Consider the following 26,261-nt stretch of genomic DNA (forward strand, 5'->3'; position numbering starts at 1 on the left):
GCAGAACTGCTGTTTCAGATGACAGTGCCTAACCTTTTTTGAAGTCATACCACTGGCTGGAGAGGTAGGGTGCAAAATAAGGGTGAAGAGTTCTAGAGCCCAGGCTCTTCCCTCTATGTGATTCTACCCAGTTCTCATCCCAACATCACTAAGAACCTGGACAAGAGTAAACAAGTACTTTTGTTTAATACCCATGAGGCAAATATACTCCATTTTATAAGGGAAAACTAGCTCAGAGAAATGCAGGCCCTTGTCCAAGGTTGCTAAGCATGTAAGCAATGGAACTAGGATTGGAAGCCAGATGTCTTGACTCCAGGTCAGACATCTGCTCTGTCCTTGCCTTCCTGTCTGAACTCAAGCAGTTCTCTGAACCCAGTAGTATCAGGAGTAGAAGCACCCATCACTCTCCTTGCAGGAGGAGGGCTTGGGCTTGGCTATGAATTGCAATGAGTGCTAATGCCCTTGTTCTTTCAGGGAGAACCTGAAGCTGTGTTCAGACTGAGGAGCTAAGTGGAAAGCATTAGCCATATATTTTCCTCCCAGAGCCAGCCAGGTCAGGAAGCAGGAATGGGCACTGTGGTCTCTTGAGGTTGCGAAATCCCCTGACACAGCAGTTTGCTGTTTCTGCCTAAAGTCTGGGCCTTTCCCTAAGAACTAGTGAAGCTGGTGAATGGCCACTGTGGCATTTGAAAATCACAGCTATTTTAGGGCTCTGAATATTTTTCTGTTACAGACATTGTTTTCTCTTAGAGGTGAGGGAGAAAAGCACTGTGCTGCTCCACATACTGGGGTGGGACTGGGCAAAAATGGGCGATGAAATACCAATGGTTCCACACTGCTGATAGGAATCACTTTGAAACCACTGAAAGCATATTTGAATTTATTTATATGGCTCCATCTGCAAGCTTATAGAACCAATAGTTATGTTGGCATCCTGAATGTGTCATGCCTAGTGCCTACTTGCCTTCCCAACTCTATGCACACTTATGTACCTGCATGGGGCAGCTAGGTAGTTGGTGCCAGGTGGTGACATGTTTCCTCTTCTGAGATGCTCCTGCCTCCTTTCTTCCCTGATTCTAGAGGTGCTCCTAGCTGTATGCACTGACAGCCAAGCAGCCAAGCCCTATGATGCCTGTGGCCTGAGCTGGGTGGGAAGATGCACAGCTGGTGCGGGAACTTTCTACCCAAGAACACAGGAGTGGAGCCACATGGCATGTTCTCTTTCCTGAAAACTTTGGCATGGTGCTAAATCCTCACAGGAAGTACCTGGCAGACACTAACTCCCAGAGCAAGGATTTATTGCTAATGCAGTTTCTCAATATTCTCAAGAGCAAAAGATTGGAACAGGGTGGTTTCCTGGGCTAACATGAGTTAATTAAGAAGGAGAGGATCTTACTTAAGGAATTTCCACAGAACTGAAGACTGGAGTAACAGGCAGCAAGCTCAACACTCCAGGGAGGGCAAGGAGGTGCCAATGCTTGGACAGGGTAAGGACACAATCCCATTGAGAGAAGTCAGAGACATGCAGCACACACACAGATACACGGCTTCTCTCTCAACACACATGCTACAGAGCCAAATCCAGGAAGGGACGCTGCAAGTCTTCTGTTCTCTCAGGAGATGACCAAATCCCACCCTTGGAGAAGCTAAGCCTTGGCCATCTTGTCATCTCTCACCAGTGCTTCTGATGATCTCTTGGCTCAGCAAGCTGGGGCATATGCCCATGTTCTCCAGGAACCTGTACACACTGGACAGGGCCTCAGCAGGGCACTGGAGCCAAGGCAGTATGCCTTCCTGGCTCCCCTCCACCCAGAGCTGAACTGGACCTCAACTTCAAGGCTATTGTGGTGCCCAGAAGGCCCATCCTTCCTCTGAGAAACTGCTCTACAAAGGCTACCTGGCAGGAGGCAAAGCCCTGGGTCCAATCCTACCCACCTAGGGGTTTCCCATCACCTTGGGGAAAGTAGAGCAAGGCCTGTTTTCCCACAGCCTGGATAAGATGAGCCACACTGGAGTGAGGGCCTAGGTATCTTTCAGCATTGTCACTATCTTCTCAGAGGTTCACTTTAATGGTTCTCTAAATTCACCAGTTTGGTTTATCCCATCTTGTCACTGTAAAGGTGAGGAGAACATGAAGAAATAAAGCTACATGCAAGCATGCAAGCCTCCTAAGGTTAGTAAGAAATGTGATTGAATAGTCGCCACCTGCCCCATTCCACATGGGATGGCCTTGCACATGATCCCAGGTGACCTCCATCAACATCCTGTCTGAATACCCCAGGGTGAAAGATTTAATTAGTCATCACCTTCCTGTGATGGTCAGGACAGAGATATAACATGCTACTGAATGGTGCAGGCCTCACCAAAGACATGTCTTCCAAATGCCCCACAAAGGAAATGTCAGCACACTCATTTTGCAACTGAGAAAATGCAGGTTCAAACAAGTGAGGCACTTAAGTCCAACCTGACCCTTACACTGGCTCCCAGGTGGGCAAGCTAGCAGGTGGCGACCCTGAGCATGTCTTGGAAGCACAAGAATCACCGTGAGTCCATGAAGTTAATGAACAGCCGCAACATTGCCCGTGTCACCCCAGACCCAACACCCACCCTCACCAAAACAAAGCGACAAAATAAAGTCGTTTGAGCACCCTCCCCATGATTGGCGTGCCGCCCTGGGCTGGCAGTAGGGAGAACAGGGACTATACCGTCCGGCGTCGCCTGCTGGTGGGGTTTTTTACATTTGACGTAATCGTGGTCAATCGGAGTGGCTGTGTAAGGTGGGGATGTCAGACCTGGGCCAGAGGAGGAGGGGAGGGAGGCTCCAGGGCCCGGCAGTGTCCCAGCTGAAGAGTGGGAGTCCTCATCCACCAGGCAGGCCTTCTCCCTGTGGGGACAGAGGGTTGGGGCACAGGTTAGAGCCTCCATATCACAGTGAAATGGACATGTGCCACTGTGGGTCAGTATCCTTCCCAGAGTATGCTGCTCTCATGTAAAGCTGTTTTGACAGCACCCGGACAGCTCAAGCCCCTAAATGGATGGCGGCTCAAACTTTTTGGCCCAGACTCTGAGGCATCTCTGGATCTCAGGGCCCAGTAGTCTCTTTAGGGAAGCTGACAAGCCTCTCCTCAGAAGCACCCAACACCCCTTCATACCAAGTCAGTGCACTTCTATGTGACAACCCAACAGATCTAATCCCTGACAAGTGGGTGGACAGAAATACATCTGTATTATTATAGGCTCACACTCATACAAGTACATCTACTGCAACATGGATAAAAAAAAAAAGTAGAAACACCTTCCATATAACCTTGGAATGGTTACATAAAACCAGGCATATCTGTACTATGCAATAATAAATATGGAATAGAAAGAATGTGGTGAGGGGCTGGGGTTGTGGCTCATTGGTAGCATGCTCGCCTCACACATGCGAGACCCTGGGTTTGATCCTCAGTACCACATAAAAATAAATAAGTGAAATAAAGGTATTGTGTCCAACTACAACTAAAAATATATATATTAAAAAAAAAAAAAAAAAGAAAGAATGTGGTGAAAAGATTATCATCTTTACAGACTGTGGCCAAGGCCCATCGTTGAGGGAAAAAGCAAACTCTGGAGCAACACCTTCAATAACTTATTTTTATGAGATAAAGAAAACCCTTAACTCTATGTGTGAACATAAGCATGTACAAATTAAAGAAAATGATTTGAGAAATTAAACTATGAATAGTGTCTAACTCTATTTATATGTACCTAAATTTCTTATAACTAGAATATGGTCAGTCACATTTTATTTGTATAATTAAAAAACTATTATAACAGAATTATGGTCAATGAAAGACAACTTCATTATACCCTGGGGGTTCTTTATATTTACGTAATTTCTGAGAACACTGAACCTACCCAAGTAACACACCACCTGGGTGCTTATCTTTTCAATAAGCTGAGGGATACTGCCTCTGTGGACTATTTGTAGCAAATTCTCTCTGTCATGTGTCTACCTGTGGCCATGAACATAAGGCCCTCAGGGACTGGACCTGGGAGCAGGGCTCAGGCAGGGGCCCCAGAGATGGAGTGAGTTAAGAGAAGTACCAGGGTGGGACACTGGACCACGCCAGGGCACCAGCTTCCTTGAGCTCTCTGACACTGCAGGAAGAACCCATGCCTCTAATGGCCCTCACTGTTTCTGAGAACAGGCAGTACACCAGGCCTCAAAGGTAACCCATCCTTGGGAGGACCCCAGAAAAGGATAGGGGGTGGGGTAGGCATCTACAAAGTGAAAACTGGCCTTCTACAATGCTCTGCATAAAACAGAGCTGTACTTCAGTGGAGTGAAAGGGAAGGTGCCGGCTTCACTTTAGGACATGCACCCAAGGGTGGGGTGACACCAGGTGTCATGGCCACAGGATGAGGAGCTGAGGACTACACACTCACCTTCTCCCTCACATTCAACGGGATGATCTTGGCCCAGCAATTAGAGTTTCCAGGCAGGTTCCAGAGACTCTGAGTTCCAGTTTACCCAGTAGCCATATTCTGAACACTATACTGCAGTAAATGAGGCATGTGGGATTACCACAAGCATGCTACTCACTTCTCTGAAGCTTTGGGTGTATTCTTCTCCTCACCCCTGGCAAAGGGTCCTTCTGCAGCTTCCTTCATAAAGTTGACCAGGACCTCTGCACCAACCCCAGAATCGGGTTTTCCCAGGAGCTTCAGGATGGAAGCATGGAGCCGGAAGTACACCTAGAACAACACTTCTGGTGTAAGCAGCCTTCCCAGTGCTATAACCTTAGCTAGCAGCCACACTGGAAGTGGGTCCCTGCCTGTGATGACAGGCCACCACACACTCCCCTGTTTTGGTTACCTTTTAAGCCAGCCAAATCCATAACTAATTCAAAATTTAAAATTAAATGAATTAAAAAATTTAAATGAATACTGTCAGCATTTCAGCTTAAATGTTTACCTAGTAATCCAGGCTTGTGGCGGTGAGATAAGAGTAAGGACCTTGGCTCCATTCACTGGGCACTGCCTCCTACTGTGATGCCACTGATCCTTTGTGCCCCTTTCCTGGCACCCACAGAAACTGAGACTATATATCTGTCTTTACAATGAACTAGGCATGCCCTAAGGCAAAGACTAGGTAGGATTTCCTATCTGTAATCCAGCCCCAGGGAAGAGCAAGGTCTTCATAGGTCTCAAGAACCTTTGCCTGTAGGATTCAGGACAGGTAAACAGGCAGAACAATGAATCAGATAAGGTTCTGTGCTTTCTACTATATTCCTTAATTTACAAATAGGTGAAGTCAGTTGCCTAAAGTCCCACAGCTAGGAAAGCTCAAAGCCAGGTAAAACCCAGGTCTGTCCTGTCTTCTGCCCTCTGCTGCTCCTACATAAATGATACACCACAAGCAGACACACCTCCACAGTCAGCTTGATAATGTGGGTATAATGTAGCTCCTGCCTGTAGTACAGATAGCATATCTATAGCATGGATATCCCAGGGCCTGAGAACTGCTGGCACCTCAGACCCTGACTAGCAGGCTTCTGCATATACCAAAGATGGTTTTCACTTAGGTGACAAGCGTCTGCTGGTCCAGGCCCAGGTAGCATTTTCAAGGGGGCATACCAGACAGAGAGGGCTCACACCCAGAGTGCTCCACTTCTAGCCTATGGATTCTAGAGAAATTGGCTCAGCAACTCCATTTTTAATTGTAGGAAACCATCCATAAATATCCAGGTGGCCAAACTTGGAGGAGGGCAAAGTGTTTAAGAGGCAAGTAAAGTTTTTGAATCAAGGTTCCACATCAGAGGAACCAAGGCGTTTCATTTTCAACAGAGCAGGGTTAAGTTCTTCACAGAAATGTCATTTATAAAACAAGATATACACATGCATCAACTGATTCAAAGTTACAGATACATTGGAATGCCCCTGGAATGAACTCTGCACCTGCAATCCTTCAAGCCAGCCCAGTGTACTGGAGAAGGGTGATCCATATAACTGGGGCCTTAATTCCTCATTTGGAAGTCCCTGGGCCCCCTGAGGCCATCATCCTGCTTGGTCACTGGCTCTACTAGACAGAAGCAGAGTCCAAAACTCAAAAGAAAAAACCATGGAGAGTTGATATCATCTTTGTGAAATCCAAGTCACTTTCCCCCACCCTCCACCTCCACTCTAGCCAGGGTCAGTTCTGCCCAGAGGTGTCACATATCAGTTAGAGGCCCGGTGGGATCTGGCCCAGCTCCCTTTCTCTCCTGCTGGTAATTTAGGGTGAGTCACATTTCTTCCCTGGACCTCAGCCTTCTCCTCTGCAAAGCTATAGTTCCTCCAAAGCACTCAGTGCCTAGTAGATCGTGTGAAAGTACAGTGAAGAGGGAAGGAGTTGGCCACTGCTGAAAAAGCATTCAATAGGAAGCTTTACTCTCTATACTTAAGAATATCTGGCCTCCTAATAGCCACTATATAAACACTTCACAGCAACTTTTAAAAATTAAGATTTTTTTTTTTTTTTGTCTGCTCACAGGATTAGCAATTGTGTAAAAAGCAAGTTCTAGCATGACTGGAGAGAAAAACAAGTTCATCAATCAGTATAACCTGTCAGGGTAACTGGACACTGTTGCTCAAAATGTTAAAAGACCCAGCAATTCCACCTTTGAACTTTAGCCCTTGGAAATATTCATTAAGTGCTCTCTGATACAAGTACAGGAACATGTCCTAAGAAGTGGAGGGGAAGCCAAACCCATTAAGAAGGCACTGCATAGATAAACAAATGCCCAGCCCAACCATGGGGCACTAGAACAGGCAGGGAAGCTCACCATACCTTCAACTACATCTTGTCCAAAGAACTCAGAAAATGTTATTAAGTATCTACCTACATATTGATTAAAAAAAAATAGGACATACAGGGACATGCCCAAACTGTTAATAGGGATTATTAAAATGGGGCAGGTGTTAATATCACTGGGGACTTTCATGTTTTATATACTTGTGAATTGTCTGATTCCCTTTAAAAAGAAAATAAAAACATGACTACATGTTAATTTTATCATGGGGGGAAAACACATGAAGGTAGAAAAAGGATTAGTAAGCAGTAAATTCTACCTTAATTCTAAAAAACTTGCTGGGCATGTTAGCAGTCTCAGGAAGGGCAAAGCTAACATGTTCAGGGGAAGTTTGAATCCTGGGTTAAGCCAAGCATGTCTGGATCTCCACCCACATCTTTGGTTTCCTCCCCTACAAAATGCACTGGTCACAGCTGCCTGGCCTGCCCCTCAAGACTACCTACCATGAGCAACAGTAAGAGCATTCATCAGAGGTACACTGGAAATCAAAAAAGAAAATCCCAGCAGTTCAAAAACAAAAACTGCTTTTCTCTTGAGAAGCAGTGAGAAAAAAAACAAATCTGGGGTAAAGAGCAGACTGTTCACCCTGGCTCAACTTTGCCAAGCTGGGTATCCCAGACATAGGCTGGGACCTCACTGGGCCTTGGATGTCTCATATGCACCTGGAAGACAGAGTGTCTGTACTCCCCCTGCCAGGCTATACTCCCCCTTGGCACCAGAAGACATTGAACTTTATTGACTGTCATCACCAAGGTCAAGCTCTTCAAACCTGTGGGTGCTAATGAGAAAGGATTTTTTTTTTTTCCTGAGAGATGAGAACAATCGCACGTTCTTCCAGAAAGGATGGTAAGCACCCTTAGAAAAAGAGAAGAAAGGCTGCTTTAATTTAATTGCACATAAAACTGCTGAACACAGAGAAGTTTCCAGTGGGTTTGCAGGAGAGTCACTGAGATTGTGAGCCCCATCCCCAAGGAGACAGAGAGACCAGCCCATCCCTGCCCTGACTCCCAACCCTGAGCCAACATGGTGTCACCTCCAGGGCCTCCATGGCCAGCTCAGGTGGGTTGTGGTAGTGGATCTTCTTGGGGTAGCGGGCAGCCTCCTCATGCAGATAGTGGCTAGCCTGCCTATAGTGCAGCAGATAGACGGCTGGTGACTGCTGCTGCTTCTCAGCCACCTTGCCTAGCATATAGTGGATCAGCCATTCCTCTTCATCACCATCGCCCTCACAGTGAGCTGCCGATGTAAAACAGTGCCTGGCTGTCTCCAGCATGCTGTCTCTCCGGCCCTCCATCTGTAACAAGTCCCAAGAGCATAGGCCTTAGGCACAAGGATTGAACCTACCCTGGAATCATGCTTTTTCCAATATTAATTCAGTTGATTTGTTGACAAAATTTATATTCCTCTCAACAACCCTGAAACCAGACTGTTGTCAGCATTTCCCAGCTGATGACAATGAGACATGAAGAGCCTTGGGGATTCCTCACAAGTACACATAAAGTAAGGTGCAGAACTGGACTTAAATTAAGGGTGCCTCTCACCAGTGTAAGGTCCTTTCTTATGCCCTCCCGCTGCAGCTCTTAACAGTTTATGAATTTGTGAAGTATCCACTGACCCCCTCTAAGGTTCCTATCTATGATCTATGTGGCTGCAGTAAGGACTTGAACCTGCAAAGGGGAAAGAGTAGAGGGCTGGGGCTGCTATCGCCAGAAGAAAGAACCAGGCCAACGGCAATTGTGGCATGTCACTGACAGTCTCAGAATGTTGGGCACAATGACAAAAGCTCATCCTCCAGGGCAGAGGGGCTTTCAGAGGATTTCAGTGGCACAACTGTGGGCTGAGACTCTCATTCAGTCCTCCAACAATCCCATGATAGTGTTAACAATGCCATCATCTTTTTTTGAATTTTGATTAAAGATGAACACTGCAGAACTTAAGGCTTAGCAACATCTATCCAACCAGCAGTTCTCTTTCAGCACACTGCTTTCCTGGGAGACCTTTTTGGGCCAGGGTACCTTACTTCTGTACTAGTCTAAACATGTCAGTTTGAGGGCTGGGGATGCAGTTCAGTGGTAGAGTATCTGCTTACCATGTGTAAGGCCCCAAGTTTGATACCCAGCATCACCAAAACACCAAAACCAAAACCAAAAGTCAGTATGGTTCCTTTGCTTCCTTTTCAAGGAGGCCAGGGTTACCTGCTGAACAGAGACCTCAGGCTAGACCCAGCATCTCCCACTAAGGGTGCTCCTTACCAAAAGAGACTTAAAAAATCCCAACACATGGTCAAGAATTTTATAAGGACCCAACAAATTCCTTTGAGGAAAAAGGGAAGAGATACTTTCCTTCAGTTGGCTACCACCTCTCGCCCTACCAATTAACTACTCTCAAACTGATGACTGACAAGTCAGGTCACAATAGTCTGTCCCTGAACTTGCCTGCACTGGATTGGGTGTCTAAAAACCAAGGGAACAAGTTATCATTATGTATGGTATGGCTTGAGCCTCCTGGGAATAATCACTCCTGAACTCCTGGCTTGAATGTGAAGACAGGCACAAAGAATGTCTGGAAAAGAATTTTGTAGTCCTGAGGGCACTCTGGTCAGACAGAAGGATGACAAGGCCCCTTTGCTTAGCTGGTCCTCACCTGCTGCACAAGCTCAGGAGGCAGCTCCGCTTTCCATTGCTTCAACTGGCGTGAAGCGAATGAGTGCAAGGCATAGGACATGGTGCCATACTCAATCCACAGGGACAGGTTAGAGCTGTCGATCTCCAGGGCCCGCCTGAAGCAGTTCAGGACAGGTGTGGCATGTTTCCAGATTGGTCCATCACTCTTCAGCTCATTGGAGTTCAACTTATCCTGAATGCGACTGGCCCGGGCCAGAGCCATGCCTGCCCAGGAATCAAACCTGGAGTGGGTGACAAAAAAAGCACAAGCTAAGACCACCATTGCCCTGATAGTAGGGCAATTATGATGGCTCTGAGGGTAGGCAGATAGGCACTGTGGACACTGTACTACCGTAACACTAGAGCTCAAAGCCCAAGATCATGATTTGGACCAGCCACGTCTCAAAGTCTCAGTTCCTATATCATGACATATATCTAAGAAGATCTATCTCAAGAGAAAAGCTGCGAGTTGTTGAAAGATAAAATGTATAAGTCCTTCTATAATTCACAGGCACTCAATGACTGCTTTACTGGATGGGCTCTTGGACTTTGCTGCCCTCTGTTTCCCTGAACTGAGGAGGAATAGCTCTCGTGGAAAGAAACAGGGGCGCTCTGCAAAGCATCAAAAAAGGGCCCAGTCAAAGTGATGGGGAAACTTTCAGCAGGTGTCATAGTCCCTCCTCCTACATAGGCAGAGCCTGCATCAACATACTTACCAAACAAGAGCACAGTCACCAGCCACTCCTCTTCCTGTTTTCCCTCTGGGACCCTGAGCAGACTCTGACCTTTCCAGCTCAGTTCCCAGCAGTAAAACAAAGAGTGAGGGGGAATATGTGATGGCTGAGCCCCTATTATTCTGAGATCATCTATCTGAAAGAAACTAAGGGTAAGAATGTAGAAACCTCTCTGCGAGGATAATCAGTTACAAAGACACCAAGACCAAGATAATTTATGGGCTCTTAACAGAGTTTGGAATTTTCTGAATGCTAGATAGACAACAAAAAAAGGAACTAGAAGGATGAAAGAAGTTACTCTCCCATATGCCAACATTGACCACCACAGCTAAAGTTAGCTACTATGACTTTAAAAAGGGTTAATTGTCTTCCTGAACTATTTAATAGTTTACCATATCTCCAAGATGTTGTCAAGGAACCTTGTGAGTTCAGATGTACTTTCACTGCACTTCAGTACCCAAGGAGGAAACTGTATTAATGAAGGAAACAGAAAAAGACAGAAGGCTCACTGGGGTAAGGAGGACAGCAAAGACAAAGGCTTCATCCCTCATTCCATTTGAGGGGCTCCTGAGAGTAGCTCTTCCTCTTCAGGGACCTGGGGACCCAAGGCTACCATGTCTTCCCTTCCTCTGCTTATATCACCCTGGAAGAGGGTGGGGCTAGGTGTCAAACTCCCCTTCACTAGGACTAGTTTCTTTCAATTTCCAGTATGTTTTCTGTATTCCATTTGTCCTCACCTTGAAAAAAGAGCCCACATCACAATACTGCCTATGTGGTTACATAGAACCAACATAAAAACCAGTATCTCTTATCACAAAGTAATCAAAAGCAGAAGCATATCATCAGGACAACTGAAAATGTTTAAGTGTCCCACCTAGAGCCATCTTCTGATGTGAGTATCTGACCCTGGCAGTGCAGTACATGCCCATACTCTAGAAATACTGATTTACAGGGACACCAAGGGGCCTGAGGGCCAATGATGTGAACTTGGGGGTGGGGGTAGAATGTCAGCTCTGACTTATGCAGGGCAGGCCTGATGCCAGCACAGGATACAGAGTTATCTCCTTGGCAATGGAGATAAGTTGTACTAGTACTACTTTCATTTTCCCCCTCCCCAAATGGTGCTGTGACCAATTTGGGCTACCTCCAGTTTAGCAAAAGCAAAAAGAAAGGTCAACACAAAGGAAGGAAAAAACTGTTACCAGTATTTGTTCTCATAGACTCTGTTTCCGGATAAGAACCTCCAACACTATAATCATGACCCTATTATCCACCCAGCTGACTGTTATGGGCTTCACCCCTACCCAACAAGCTCAGAAGACTTTAATAAGGGAAAAAAAAAGAAAACTGTATCCAAACTTCCACATTAGTTAGACCAGAAGCCACAAGTCTCCCCTGGCACCTGTCTGTTAGGGCCAGAATGAAGAAGGCGAAGGGCTGAGGCTCAGGACCAAGATAAGTTCCTTCTTGGCTCTGGGGCCAGCTTTCAGAGACCCCTCCTCTGTAGCAGGTAGACTTAGTGGGTTGATACCCTCCGATAAGGTGGTATGCAAATTGGAGGGAGGTATGGTTGAGACTTTGCAACTCTCATTTCAGTGATTAAGGGCTTGTCACATGAGAGAAGCTACATGAAGTGCCTGCCGCCCCAAGGTTGGTAGGTTTTACCATACTTTACAGATGGGGCAGCAGCAGTACAGAGGAGATGATCCCTAGTAACACAGTGTATCACACAGTGAGCATTCAGCCAGTCTTAATGGAAGTCTGTGCCACTACAATGGTATACAGCCCCCAGAGAGGATATCCAGGGCTCTAAGTACACAGTCCCTTGCCTGGAAGGAACCACAGACTGAGCAAAAGGGGCCCAATAAGGACTATTCCCATAAGCTATGGAAGTCTTACAAATTGGCTTTACCACTCAGATCCCAACCCCTTCTCCCCCTTGGTCAGGTGGAATCCATTGAAATTCTCAGGTTTCCCAAGTGAGAACAGTTTTGTGCTTATAGTTAAGGACAGCTACTATGGGCTAGCCTCTGAGTACCACCAGGAAGCCTGTCTACAGACATAATACCTTCAGAGGCTGATCAGCCACAGAGGGTGGTCTTATGTTAACTGTGACACAAGGCTTACCTCCTAGGTGCGCCAGCCATGAGAAGGTATCAAGTGCACTTGACTTCATGAGTAGAGCAGGGCCTTTAAGGATGTTCAGGCCAATCACATTTTAAGAGAAAGTTAAGCAAGGCTTCTTGGGAAGAAAGCACAAGTCTCACACATACAGAGCTCTCCTACATGCATCAGGTGACAACCACTACTGCCAATGATGCCCTGAGTCTCATCAAGGAAAGAGAACTTCAGTTTGAGTTTTTCCTATTACCCTCTCTACCCTAAGAAAACAACCATAATTAAAGAACCTGCAACAGAAACACTTAAGGGTACATATAACCCAACTTCCTGGGGCCTGAAACCAAAAAGGAAGCAGCACAAAACAGCACCTCCTTGTCTCACACACCAAGGCCCAAATTATACTTTGGACCTTCTCTGACGCCCTGTCCCTTTCAGGGAAAGAAGCCTTCTGTCCTGTTCTTTTTATGGAGAACCTACTTTTCTAATAACTGTAGTGTACTAAACTACCTTCTTATTTCTTTTCCCTGGCCCCCTTGTTGTGAGCAGGGAAACTCCAAACTGGCCTCCTGAAGATCTGGCTGAGCCAGTCACCCCAACCCTCTGGGTAGCCAGCCTGGCCCTAGCCCAAATTACCCACCTGTTAGGGCAGATGCAGATGTCATGCATGTAGAATTTGATGGCCTTGGACTGCTCCTTGTTTTTGAAATGATAATCAGCCAGGAGGTAGTAGAGTTCATTTACTACTGGAGGAGAGGGGTCAGCCCCTTCTGGGAGGCAGGGCACCTACCAGGTAAGAGAGCAAGTATAAGAGGAGGTGGCCTCAGCTGTGCCCTATAAGCCCAGGACTGCTTGGTCCTATCAACACATGACAGATCCCTGGCTTCTCCTAACCCTGGCATCTTATGCACAGCAGGAAAGAAACCAGGGCATACAGGTAGCAATGTTGGAGGGGAGGAATGTGATATGGCCCCATAACCCCCACCTCCTTGTATCTACTGAGGCCCACCTCAGATGATGTCCCCTCAATGTAAGCAGAGACTTTGTCTAGGCTCAGTGCTGGCCTCTCTGTACGGGGCACAATGGTAGCAATTCTTTTCAGGAGATTGGCCAAATCAGCAGATACAGTGCTGGTCTTGTAGCTGTCAAATTCAGGAAGGGTCTTGGGCTTAAAATACTCAAACATAAACAGGGCATCCTCCCATATAAGATCCACCTTGAAAAAAGACAGAAGGCAGATTCATATTACACTCAGAGTAAAGAAAAAAGTTTCTCCATAGATATGCATTATGACCAATGTAAATAAGGTCACAATATATTAAAGGGTCTATAACAAGTCCCCATTACACTTCTTAAAATCTGCACACCAAGTGTAATCCTTAAATTCAAGTGTTTGAAAAGTATAAGCCTAGTTTTTATAAAGACAAATATTTTAACTGAGGATTATGCTCTGTGAGATCACATGGCTCAGCCAGAGGGTGGGTTCTATCATAAGTGGGGGCCTGGGGCCAGCCACTGACCCTCTCTGTACCACAGCTGCTCCCTCAGTCATTTGGTTGACGAAAACTGAGTGCTGACTCCGGATAGTTTTAAAGGCAGGAACCAGAGTGGAGACCCTAGCCTAAGGAACTCATATTTTAGAGGACAAAATTCCTAAGATTAGAGAAAAACTGACAGTATTGAGGAACCATGAGCTAATAACCCAAGAGTGCTTTAAAAAAAAAAAAAAAAAAAAGGAGAGAGAGAGAGAGAGAGAAAGAAAAACCTCTAAGGAATTATTCATATCCAAGTTACAAATAAATCTACAGAAAATTGCAACACTACATTTTTGAATCATTTGTCAACATTTATGAGGACACCATTTTTTGGAAACTCTTTATCCTTTAATCAAAGGACATCATAAGGTCCTCTTGTACTCTTCTTGCAACTTGTACTGGGACTGTGGAGCTGAGTATAACAAATCTGACATGTTTCAAAAGAGCTTCTGCTTCCCTGGAGCCCCACTCTTCATCAGAGCTGCCTCCTTCCCAGGCCTGTGGTGGCAGACTTACCTGCTGGGCTGAGTGCTCCTCTAAGTACCTGGCCTTGCTCTTCTTGCTAGGGAAGCTGTACAGGCAGTAGAAGCACTGCTCCAAGGCTGTCTCCAGCTCCTCCTTATAGGGGTGTGTGTCTTCAGAAGTGGAGGCAGCAAGTTCCTTTTGGAGAACTTGCACCTATGGTGAGTAGAAAGAGATGCCTGGAAAAGTGGCCTGCTGCCAGAGCCTCCCTGTCATAGAAGGATCTCCCCGGAGAGATCCAAACTCTTTCAACCTAAGGAGGCAATGTTTGTTGAGTCCCTACATGATCTGATTCCAAAAGACTTGCTTTCTAGAAAAGACCTGTTATCCTAATGGGGTTATCTGGACCAGTTCTGGCAGCAGCCTCCTCCCATTGGGTTTGCTGAGCTGCCTTCTTTCCAAATACCCAGTTTCCACCAACTACTAGAAGAAAATATTATACTCCATTTATTTAGCTGTACATTTCCTAAATGAATTATTTACTTAGCACCTTTTTTTCCTAGGCAGTGAAACACAGTCCTGCTTTTAAGAAGTTAAGGTTCCAATGGAGATAATGGAGTTAAATATTTAAAACAAGTAAGTGTAAGAACATAATCCCATTAGGGTTGAGGGAATCTCCTTCAGACAAAATATTTGTGAGGATCAGATAGAATGTGAATAATATAGTAAACAAGTTGTACCTATAGATATGAGATCCTATGGCTATTGAACTTTTAGTAAACAGGCATTCTTTCCAAGTATCTATGAAATTTTACCAAAACTAGATAAAAAACAAGGCTCATAAAATACCAAAAGATAATACAGACCACATCCTCTAAATGTAATTCAATAAACTTAGAAATCAATCATATAAAAATAGCAACCACGAAATATAAAAATTTCTGGATGTACCTAAAAATGTATTGAGGGAAAACTTATATACATATATTATACTTCAATACATATATTAGGAAATTAGTATTAAAATAGCATTGTACTCAATAAAGAAACAACAGAGTATCCCAAAGAAAATAAAAAGATAATAATATAAATAGATAATATTAAAGTGGTAATTAGTGAACTAGAAAGTAAAGAAAAAAATAGATCCAGGAACTAACAGGTTATAGTTTGAAAACATTAATATAGACCTCAGGAAAAGACTGAGGCAAACATCATGAACAGTTTTATATTAATATTATAATATTATGATATTAATATAAAACTGTTATATTAATTATATTAATAAGTAGACCCTATTCTGAAAATATAATTGATTTGAGAAAAAATCTAAACGGATCTATATTCACTAAAGAAATCGAGTTTTAGTTTAGATCTGTGTTGAAGGCTTTATTTAGAGACTGCATCTTATCGCACTGAGTTGCTTAGGGCCTTGCTGAGTTGCTGAGGCTAGCTTTGAACTCAAAATCCTCCTGCCTCAGCGGCTGGGATTACACCCATGTGGTACCATGCCCAGCTTAGTAGTTCTTTTTATAGGAATCCACACTAGAGAAATTCTCACAAATACACATAAACAACTTGGTGGATGTTAACCTCCAAAATGGATAAATAATAATGCCATCACAATCCATAATGCCATAATACCATCATTAAGAGAATGATAATCTATTTATAGACAAAATGATACAATGTCTAGGATTTGCTTCAAAACAATGTGGGATGGGAGTAGGTGGGGGAATGGCAATGCATTATAAATAAATAATTACTTTTCAGTGCTCAGCCTCTTGGAGTGTACTATACTATTACTTCTATTTTATTGTTTGGAAATTTCCATACTAAAAAGTTAAAAATAATTCAGATGCTCACACAATATATGATCCTATAAAGCAACTGAAATGAATAACCCAACATTACTTATTAAAATGAATAAACCATTGATTTTTATCAATGTGGAGATATCTATGTGTTGAAATTAATAAAAGCAAGCTGCAAGAGATTATAAACCATATATTTTGTACTTAAAATTTTAAAAATCGTGCAACTATATGTTGTTCAGTAATGTGCAAATACGTAATAATTAAGCATAAAAACCTGGACTACAAAGATACACACCAACTTTAATAAAGTAAGCAAGAGAGGGAAATGAATATATGTTACCCTTCCTATAACTTTCTATTTTCATTAGAAGACAAGTTTGCAGCAAATAGTAGATTATTAATATGCATACAATCTGGGTAGTGGTATGTGGGACACAGTATAAAAGGGAACACCCCAGAAAGTAGTAAAGGCTCCACAGGAGAGGGGCTATCTGAGCTGGATGTGGATGAATAGATAAGAATTCCTCAACCCAAACAGAACATAGAATAAGAAATGCTAACTCTAGCTAGGCATCGTGGTACACACCTATAATCCCAGAGATTTGGGAGGCTGAGAGAGGAAGATAACAAGTTCAAGGCCAGCCTAAGCAACTTATCCAAGGACCTGTCTCAAAATAACAAATAAAAAGGGATGGAAATGTAGTTTAGTGGTAGAGCACCCCTGGATTCAATTCAAAGTACTGGGGTGGGGGTTGGAGGAGAGCTAACTCCAGAAAAGACGGGATACAAGAGAATTTCAGACTATTTCTACTCTAAGAGAAAATAATCCACACAAAGGGTCTCTCTGATGTTGGTCCCAAAAACACTTTCAAGACAGTCTTTTACCTACAGATCATGAATCTGAGATAAACTCCACAGCACCTATGATGAGTGCTCAGGCAGCACTTCTGGATAAATGAATAAGTGTCTATTTTATTCTCTCGCTGAAGAAATATCACTGGGACAGAAATCTACGTCAGGCACTGCTCAACTCCTAGGGATACTTCAGACAGCAAGACAGAAAAGGTCCTGGACTCAGGGATGCAATCTAGTTGGTGAGGGGCATGCAACACAAAAAAATAGCAAGGTATCCAGCTGTAGGGGCAACAGAGAATGGAAGAACTGGGGAAGGCTGCTTCAAAAGAAGGAAAGGACCAGCCAGTCATGTGTGACCCACGAGAGAGTGGCAGGCAGAAGGCATGGGGTTGAGAGTGGGGAGTCAGAGGAATCTCAAGTTGGACCCTGGGCACAAAAATTAGGAAGTACAAACAAAACACAAGTGTACTCATATCACTTCTACTCTCTTAAATTCAACTGGCAGATACTGGCAGCTACAATTCACATTCTTCCAAAAAAAGACAGAGATTGAGTAAACTGTCAATAGGACCACATGCTGGCCCCTTTAGCCTTCTCTTCTCTATCAGCACCACTCCTACCCAAGGCCAGCCTACAAAGGTAGTAAAGTAACTCACTCTTCCAATTTGAATAAGGTGACTTTGTGGAAGCAATGTCCCTATACTAGGCAACTGTCAGAGGAAAGAAAGAAGGGGGCCAATTCCTGGGTATCAAAACAGATTCCACCTGGCATAAATCTTCGCAAAATGATCCTGGAGCATAAAGACATCCCAGGGTGAGCACACAGGCCCTTGGAGCTCACAGGGTAGGGTAGACACTCAGCCATCTGGAGCTGGGGCTGGAACCTGGGCCAGAGGGTTTCCTCACCAAGTCTCCACATCCTCAGCATGATGCTTTGCCAACTGAAAGGCCCTACACATACATGAGCTCTGTACATATGCTTAATCTCCTTCAACGTATTTATTAAATAAGAACCTACTCTGTATTGCCAGGAGCAGTGGTGCACGTATGTAATCCCAACCACTCAGGAGGCTGGCAAGGTGCTAAGTAAATCAGTGAGATCCTGACTCTAAATAAAATACGAAATAGGGCTGGGGATATGGCTCAGCGGCCAAGTGCCCCTGAGTTCAATCACTGGTATCCCCTCGTCAAAAAAATAATAAGCTAATTTGTGCCAGGCACAGTACTAGGTACTTGGATCCAGTCGTGAAACAACTTACAAAATTCCCTATTTTTTCACAAGCTACATTTCAGTGGAGAAGACACACAACAAACATAATAAAGAAGCAAATTATATAGCATACTACCAGGTGATGAACTATGGGGAGAGTATAGAGCAGAGGAGGAAGATACTAGGAAGGGAGGCTACAGCTGCAAAGAGGGTATGCTTGCTGAAAAGAAGGTAAAGAACAGGGGATGGCAAAATTCTTAAAGGACCATACAGTAAATATTTCAGGCTTTGTGGGCTATAAAGATTGTAATATATACTTGACTCTGCTACTGTACTGCAAACACAGCCATAGTTAATTTGTAAATGAGTGGATGTGGCTATGTCCCAAAAAAAACTTTAAAGAGACATTAGAGACTGGGTTGGATGACTCTCCCTTGGCAAATCCAGAATACCTGATGCTCTGTAACTTGTCTGGTATTGCCAGGCCTCCCACTCAACAGAGAGCTTTGGGGACGGGGTTAATACTGCTTATCCTCAGTAACCCCAGAGAGCTACTACCAATAAATCACAGTTGGCAAGTTCAAGGAAGTCTGCTTATGGAGGCTCACTAAAGAATTACTGACTGAATAAATTAATAGTTATTGACTGAGCAATTATAACCTGGCATAACAAGTGGTATTGGCAAATAGGACTTCAAAGACTTTGGTGGTAATGGTGAATGCAGTGACTACTTTAAAAAAATTATTATGGCCTAGTTTTGTGTCCAACTAGTAACAGAATCAGCAATAACTAGTGGAACTAAATTCATCTGCTATTTAAAACCAGGTCTATAGTTCCCTGAGCCTCAGTTGCACAAGGGAACTGCTATAGTTTGGATTTTAAAAGAATTTTTTTAAAATTTTTTTTATGGTGCTGGGGATTAAACCCAGGGCCTCAATTAAACCCTTGCCTTGCAAGGCAAGCACTCTACCCCTAAGCCACATTCCAAGCCCTATAGCTTAAATCTTGATTGTCACCTAAAGGCCCATGAATTGGCACTATTGGAAGGTGGTAGAAACTTTAGAAGGCAGGGCCTAGTGGGAGTAAATGCTACTAGGGGCATGCTTTTAATGAGGATTTCAGGACCCCAGCTTTTTCCTACCTTTCTTGTTGCTTTTCAGCTGCCATGAACAGGTTTCCTCTACTACATGCTCTTGCCATGATGTACTGCCTTGCCACAGGACCAAAAGCAATGGGACCATGTGACTCTGGACTGAAACCTCTGAAACCATGAGCCAAAATAAATCTTTCCTCCTTATAAGATGATTAGCTCAAGTATTTTGTCACAATAATGGAAAACTGACTAACATAGGAACCTTTCTGGCAAGTCTCAATAGTCACACACATATAGAGAGTAGTCAAAGAAGCACAGTGGGCCCTCCTGCATGGAAAGGCCAAGCAAACTCAAGGGAGCCAACACAGCTCTGTTCCTCTTGGTACCCCCCAGCCCCATCCCAACCCTGTACTAATAGCCCATGGCCTGGGGAAACCACGCACATAGAATCGTAGCAGAGCCCCATCTGAATTGCAGCACCAGGACCTTCTTCCCAAGTATTCATGGGCTGTGTTGAGCAGCATGAGGGAGGAAGGGAGCATGGGCGTCTCTGACATTCCTAGAGAAGAAAAGACCAACAGATACAAAGTTAGCAGGAACAGGTAGAACTGCACACAGGTTAAAGGCTCTCTCTACTTTGGGGGCTTTTTTGTCTTTACAAAAGTGGCCACAGAATTTCTTACTTTCCTTTATTTTCTTGTTTTTAAATAAGAATGATTTGATTTGCTTTACTAAAACATGCATATCAAAAAGCAATTCAAATCATACAGGAAAGTATAAAGAAGGAATGCTTCATTTACCAAAATACCAACCTCTAAGGATGAACCAATGTTGACATTTGGGACAAATAATTTATAATAATGGAACTCATAGTACCATTTCCTAAAATGTCTTATCTTTAGACATGCCTGAATATTATAGGAAAAAAAAAAGGAAAACAGAAGGGGGAAAAAAACCCTGAATTTCAGTTAAATATTTGGTTACCAATAGAATTATTATTAGTTTCTTAAAGAACTTCACTATTTTTGAAACTCTAGGCCATAATCTATTAGTGTCTTATGACTTGCACTTTTAGAAGGGATTGAGACAGAACATATCAGAACAGAAAATATCAGAAGGTATTACTCAGGAGAAAAAACTTTCTTTCCTGAGATTTGCTTGGTACTTTTTATTATTGGTTAGCACCAGTCAAAAAAGTAAAAGCACTGGTTTGAAAAAGGGTCAGGTCATCATTAAGTTTAAGCAAGTCATTTTTTTCTTTTTTTTGCTCTAAACCCAATAGGCACTGACCTATTTCACTTTTTTTTTTTTTTTTTTTTGGAGACAGGGTCTTGCTAAATTGCCAAGGCTGTCCTCCGACTTTTGACCCTTCTGCCTCAGCCTCTAAGTTGCTGAGGTGACAGGTATCACTGTGCTCTGCTAGTCACTCCAATCCTCTGAGGGTCTACATAAGATCAGTGAGGGTTACATAAGATCAGTGATTCACTTTATAATACTTCCTCCTCTCCCTACCTTTCAGTTTTGTTTCATATGTTTTCTATAACCATTCCAGGTTTATAACATTTCCATTCTTTTCTACAACCACACTTAGCCCAGTTGTTTTCTCTCAACACCAATTTTAAATGGACTCAGTGCTCCTCACAAATCCCTTCCTATGAATTAGCCACTCTGACTAAGAAGTGCTCATGCGAGCTGGAGCTCCTGTTTATAAACGTCTCATTATCTCTGTAATTACAAACAACTTGGCTAGATATCTTAGGCCACATATTTTTTTCCTGAGGAACTGGACAGACATATACATTATCCCAACTGCATTGACTGAAGTTATAGAGAAATCTAAAATGAGCCTAATTTTTTATCCCATGAAGACAATAATTACTTATTCAGCTTAGAAACCAAAATAATCTTTATCCTTTCAGTAGATGATTAACCAGGATGTATTTGATGTGGCTTGCTATATATTAATTTCTCTTGGTATCTACTGTACACTTGGAATCTGAAGATTCAATTTTTACTACATTTACAGATACTATCTTATATTGGACATTAGGAGGGTTGCTCCTCCTGTTCCATTGCCTAAGTCTTTCTACTGGGGGCACTACTTATCCTTATATTAAACCCCAATCCCTGTTCTCCACCTCTATCATCTTTCAATGCTTTTGAGTTCTTCACTGCATTCACTTGTTCATTTTGGTCATATTCATTCTGCTCCTTGCCATTTGGGTTTTTGAATTTATAATAGTGAGATTTGGTTTGCAGAGTTTTCTTTTAGTTCTTCAATTTCCTTTTTACCTCATTGTTTATCAGCTCAAATTTTCTAATTATTTTCTTGGACGAACCATATACAGAGATTCTGTCTCTCTTCCTTAGAGATACATTCTCTGCCAGGATGAATACATCAGTTTTTTTGGTAGGCTACAGTCACTCTTTTCTTTTTGTTCCCCCAGTCCTTTGTGGGGGTGGTTACAATATGTTAGTACACTTACCATGTCATTTCTTTTTGTCCTGCTCAAGGTCAGCCTGGGCAATTCCTCTAGACTCAGAGTTCTAATATATCATGGACGAATTAGCTAAACCTTCTCCTTAAAGCTACAATTTTAATTCTCCTTCTATGTCTGCAGAGACAGACACTGCTCACCTTTAGGGTCTGCTAGAGCTAGAGACTCACCTCACCTGAAGTTACACACTTCTCACTGAATGTGTAGTCACATTCAATGACTAAGTGAGATGAGAGTATAAAGGCCAGGCTACCTCAGCTCAGGCAGGACAGTTCTGATGGGCAACTGTCATCCAGAACTCCCTGCCAGGTTGGCCAAGGCTCTGTCAGGCCTGCATCACAATTTGACTTCTCCCTCCACCCACTTCTGCTTCTTCCTGTCCTACTTTTTGCACATACTAATCCCTAATAAATCTTATTACAGTATTTGCTTCCAGAGCGCTCAATATGTGTGTGGGCAACCTCTGCATCTCAAACTACCTCACTCCTGCTAAGAGTTTAGTGTGTGACAATGGCCTCACCACACATTCAGAAGTGTTTTATCCCTGAGCTCTTTCCTTCATCTTAGCCTGCTAAAGCCAGTGCAATATGGAGGGGCTTCTCTATCAGTCCACTCTCTACAAATTAGAGAAAATTAATATTTCCCAGAATTTGATCAATTTACCATCTTTCCTCAGTTTACCTAAATTGGGGCAGAGGGAACAGAGCCACGTGTGCTGTCAGTCCACCCAGAATTTTTGTCTCTTTCTTTGGCATACTTTCCAAAATTGGAGGCATATTGACTCTTCCTCTTTCCTTGTCTACTTCCTAGAAGGTTCTTTTTTTTTTTTTTTAAGACTGTTTTTGTTTGTATAATTAATTTTGAGGGAAAGGGAAAATCTCAATATAGAAGTTTTCTTGTATTATCTTTTTTTTTTTAAGAGAAGAGAAGAGAGAATTTTTTTAATATTTATTTTTCAGTTTTCGGTGAACACAACATCTTTATTTTATTTTTATGTGGTGCTGAGGATCAAACCCAGCGCCCCGCACATGCCAGGCAAGTGCGTTACCACTTGAGCCACATCCCCAGCCCTTCTTGTATTATCTTTAGAAAAATAATAAACATTTATAGTTATAAATCTTTTACTTTTTCACTACTAAGATTTTATTTGGAAAATAAAAAGGTATTGTTTAGTCAAGAGCTCTAAAGATGTTCATTTCCAGAAATTTATGCTAAAAAAGTAAAATGAGCGAAAGAAAAAGGGTATACATGAAGTGTTCCCCACAGTATGACCTATAAATAGAAAGAAATATTGCAGTGTTCCTAACTCAGCAGGGGGAAGAGCTCAGGAGAGCATGCACTTGGAATCAGTATTATGAAAACAAGACAATAAAATGGTGGCTGGGTTGTAACTCAGTGGTTGAGCTCTCACCTCACATGCATGAGACATTGGGTTTGATCCTCAGCACCACATTAAAACAATAAATAAATAAATAAAACAAAGATTTTTTTTTAAAAAATGGGAATAGCTTTACAAAACGAAGTCTGAAAGCCCTTTGTAGTCTGCTCTCCCTCACATACAACCCACATACTCCAGGCCTCCTGAGTCACTGCCCACTGTGGCTCCACCTCCCTAGCATCTTCTGCTCTGGATTTTTCTATCAGTTTTCAGCTTCACCTCCCAGCCCACCTCAGGCAGCCTCAGGCACCTCACTAATCTCACTGGCCTAATACACAATCAGAAAGCTCACCTCTCTCCCCTTATCACAAACCTGTCAAGGCCAGTGGAGTCTAATTCAGAGCTGTAATGAGCAGCTGAGAAATATCTGAGGAGTACACAAAATTATAGAGACAAGGGTAGAAGGAGATAAATTAATTAAGGAGACATGTTAATTCTAGTTTTCTCTGTTCAGGTGAAAAAGGGATGAGTTTCTTTCCTCTCCACATTTCTTATTTTATAAATAACTGAGGAAAAACTTCCCAGTAAACTTAATTTTAAGTTAGTTAAATAAATATATAAATGTGTATTATATATACTAACAAATAGATGTATATAAGCCAAGGCTGGACAGCAAACTGAAGAAAAGAAAAAATGAAAAAAAAAAGCAGGATTACAGCAATGATTGCTTTAGGTGTCAACTAGGTGTTGTGATATAGTTCCTTTAATTCAGCACATTTTCTACCCATACTGACCATAGTTCAAGTGCCATCTCCATCACTGGTCCTAGCTTGTCTTCTTCAGGTTCTCAATTCATGACTATTTACTACTCAGCACCTATGACACTCTAGGTTCTAATTTGCTATGGTGCTTCATGGTTTTATTTCAGTCTGTTCCTGGAACAAACCTCTGAGGTAGCTGCCATTATTCCCAGTATAAATAAGGGAAAATAGAAGCTGAGGTTATATGAACTGCCAAAGGTCACATCACACAGCCAAGAAAGGACAGCTAGAATGTGGAACCTTTGCTTGCCCCACATTGTTTTTGGCTTCCCATTCTGGGGCTACTATGGGATTAAAGGAGCTAGCAGTATGAGACACTTCAAGGCACTCCTTAAAGCACTGGCCTTGCTGTCATTCCCTCCATGCTGCCACATGCACCAGACATGCAACACATCATACATTCATGCTTCCCGTATTTACTGCACAGTGAGCTTTCTGAGGGAATAAACAGGGAAGTTTCTGTCTCCAAGTGCCGTGAGAAATCCTGTCACACTGAAACCCAAGCCAACTCGGAGTACCTGGGTAGGGCCTTGAGACCCTAAGATAGAGGTCGGGGCAAGGACACCATGGGGCAAGGCCCAGCCCCATCAAACCTGTTGCCAGTGCACCTTCCTCTACTGGGTTCTGAAGCTGCTGCTGGTGGCACAGGGAACGGAAGGTATCCTCTTCCTGCCAGATGATCCTGTGCAGGATGATCCAGGGTAGCACTGAGGAGACATGGGGCTCCTTGGGCTCTTCCTGCACAGCCATGCTACAGTCGATGACCTGGCAGGGGGCACCAGGGGTATCAGAATGTGGCCAGTTCTATTCCCCACCCACCTGAAATAAGTCTCCATTGCAGTGCCCACTAGGAGATCTGGGGCATGAGGCCTTCCCACCCTCACAACTCTGGTGTGAGAACACTGACCTAGTAGCACTCCAGTAACGCATCAAAGTCTCAGAGTACCCAATGATCAAGTCACAGCATTCTTCATCATGCCATGTGCCAGAGGGAAATGTGAAGGGTTTTAAGCAAGGGGAGAAACACATTCATATTTCAGTTTTGGAAAAAGGCCTCTGTGGTAGGATGGTAGTTGGGCTGGAAGGGTAGAAAGACAAGAAGCACCATAGGGTTGTGCTGTCACAGTTCATGTAACAAGTGACAGTGCCTAGACTATGACAGAACAAGGAAGATGAAAGGAGAAACAAAAGAAAGAGATGCAAAGGATGTGGGGTTGGCAGGATTTGCAGATGGCCTGAGTGGAAGTTAAGGAGAGAGCTGAGCTAATGGCCTGGGGGAAGAGACCTATGGATAAGGTCAGAGGAAGATTCTCTGCCTGGATGATATGGGGTGCTGTGGTTACTTTTTAGGTAGAAGCGCCACAGCAACATGGGTGGTAGAGAGTCCTGATAGGAAGTCAGGAGGCTTAGACTTTCATCTCCATTCTGCCTCTGGCTCACTGCAAGCAGACTAGGCCCTGTTCTGAGCCTGTTTTCTCCTCTCTAGGACTGGTGGTCTGGGAGAATCCCATCCTGCCAAATATTACATTGACTCTAATTCCCAGACCCAGGGAGATTTGCACACAATCTCAGATCCCCAAATTGTCTGCCAGTGAGGGCAATTCATCCTATTTGAGGTCCCTAGTTCACAGTGAAGGAGGCATTAAATTGACACACTTGCTGAGCCAGGGAAGAGAATGAAGGAAATAGGAGTTACCTGAATGAGGTTATTGGTGAGCCGGACAAGGCCAGTGGTGGAGGACGATTCCTTCAGGATGTTGCCATTGCTGTCGGCAGAGAGTGCCTGCTCAATGCCCAGTAGCAGCTGGGTCACTGTGGCTACCCACTCCTCCTTGGCTGCAGCCTCACTTGAATTCACCATCTGTTGGACAGCTTCGTTCAGAGCCACATCAGAGCATTCAAAACACTGTTGGTGATCCTTCAGCTGGAGCAAGGAGTCCTGAGCACAGGGAAAAGGGAGATGAAAGGTGCACTGTAAGTTCAGCACACCTTGGTCTCAAACCTGAGACGGGAAGAGCCGAGATAAAGAGATGAGGGACAGTACAAAAGAGAAAAAGGTCCCCAGTGCCTACACAGGTCTACATAGCCTTCAGGCATCTAAGAAGGAAGACAGTGACCTATGTGCAATGCTAGCATAGTTGTCACAAGCCAGGGGACTTTCAAAAAGGCACTTTGCCTCTCTGACTCATTTTCCCCATTTATAAAAGTGGGATCCTAGAAATGAGACCACACAGTTGGCAACTG

The 26,261-nt window shown here is 43.6% G+C and overlaps 1 protein-coding gene across 11 annotated transcripts in view; it reads right to left on the minus strand.

Annotated features, from left to right (window-relative positions):
- Positions 1 to 26,261, minus strand: part of Cabin1 (calcineurin binding protein 1) — a 138,226-nt gene that overhangs the window by 68,613 nt on the left and 43,352 nt on the right. For 9 of the 11 annotated variants that reach the window (XM_048785047.1, XM_048785044.1, XM_048785046.1 and 6 more), the window contains 10 exons: positions 25,714 to 25,956; positions 24,611 to 24,782; positions 19,764 to 19,879; positions 14,403 to 14,564; positions 13,361 to 13,567; positions 12,992 to 13,137; positions 9,480 to 9,741; positions 7,870 to 8,130; positions 4,589 to 4,740; positions 2,706 to 2,884 (listed from right to left, as the gene is read on the minus strand). In XM_048785047.1, the coding sequence (XP_048641004.1) occupies positions 2,706 to 2,884; positions 4,589 to 4,740; positions 7,870 to 8,130; positions 9,480 to 9,741; positions 12,992 to 13,137; positions 13,361 to 13,567; positions 14,403 to 14,564; positions 19,764 to 19,879; positions 24,611 to 24,782; positions 25,714 to 25,956 (1,900 nt within the window). The remainder of the gene's footprint in view (positions 1 to 2,705; positions 2,885 to 4,588; positions 4,741 to 7,869; positions 8,131 to 9,479; positions 9,742 to 12,991; positions 13,138 to 13,360; positions 13,568 to 14,402; positions 14,565 to 19,763; positions 19,880 to 24,610; positions 24,783 to 25,713; positions 25,957 to 26,261) is intronic. The other 2 variants (XM_048785045.1, XM_048785049.1) reach the window with 1 other exon arrangement.

This window comes from Marmota marmota, unplaced genomic scaffold (genome assembly GCF_001458135.2).
Source record: "Marmota marmota marmota unplaced genomic scaffold, marMar, whole genome shotgun sequence".
Lineage (NCBI taxonomy): Eukaryota > Metazoa > Chordata > Mammalia > Rodentia > Sciuridae > Marmota > Marmota marmota.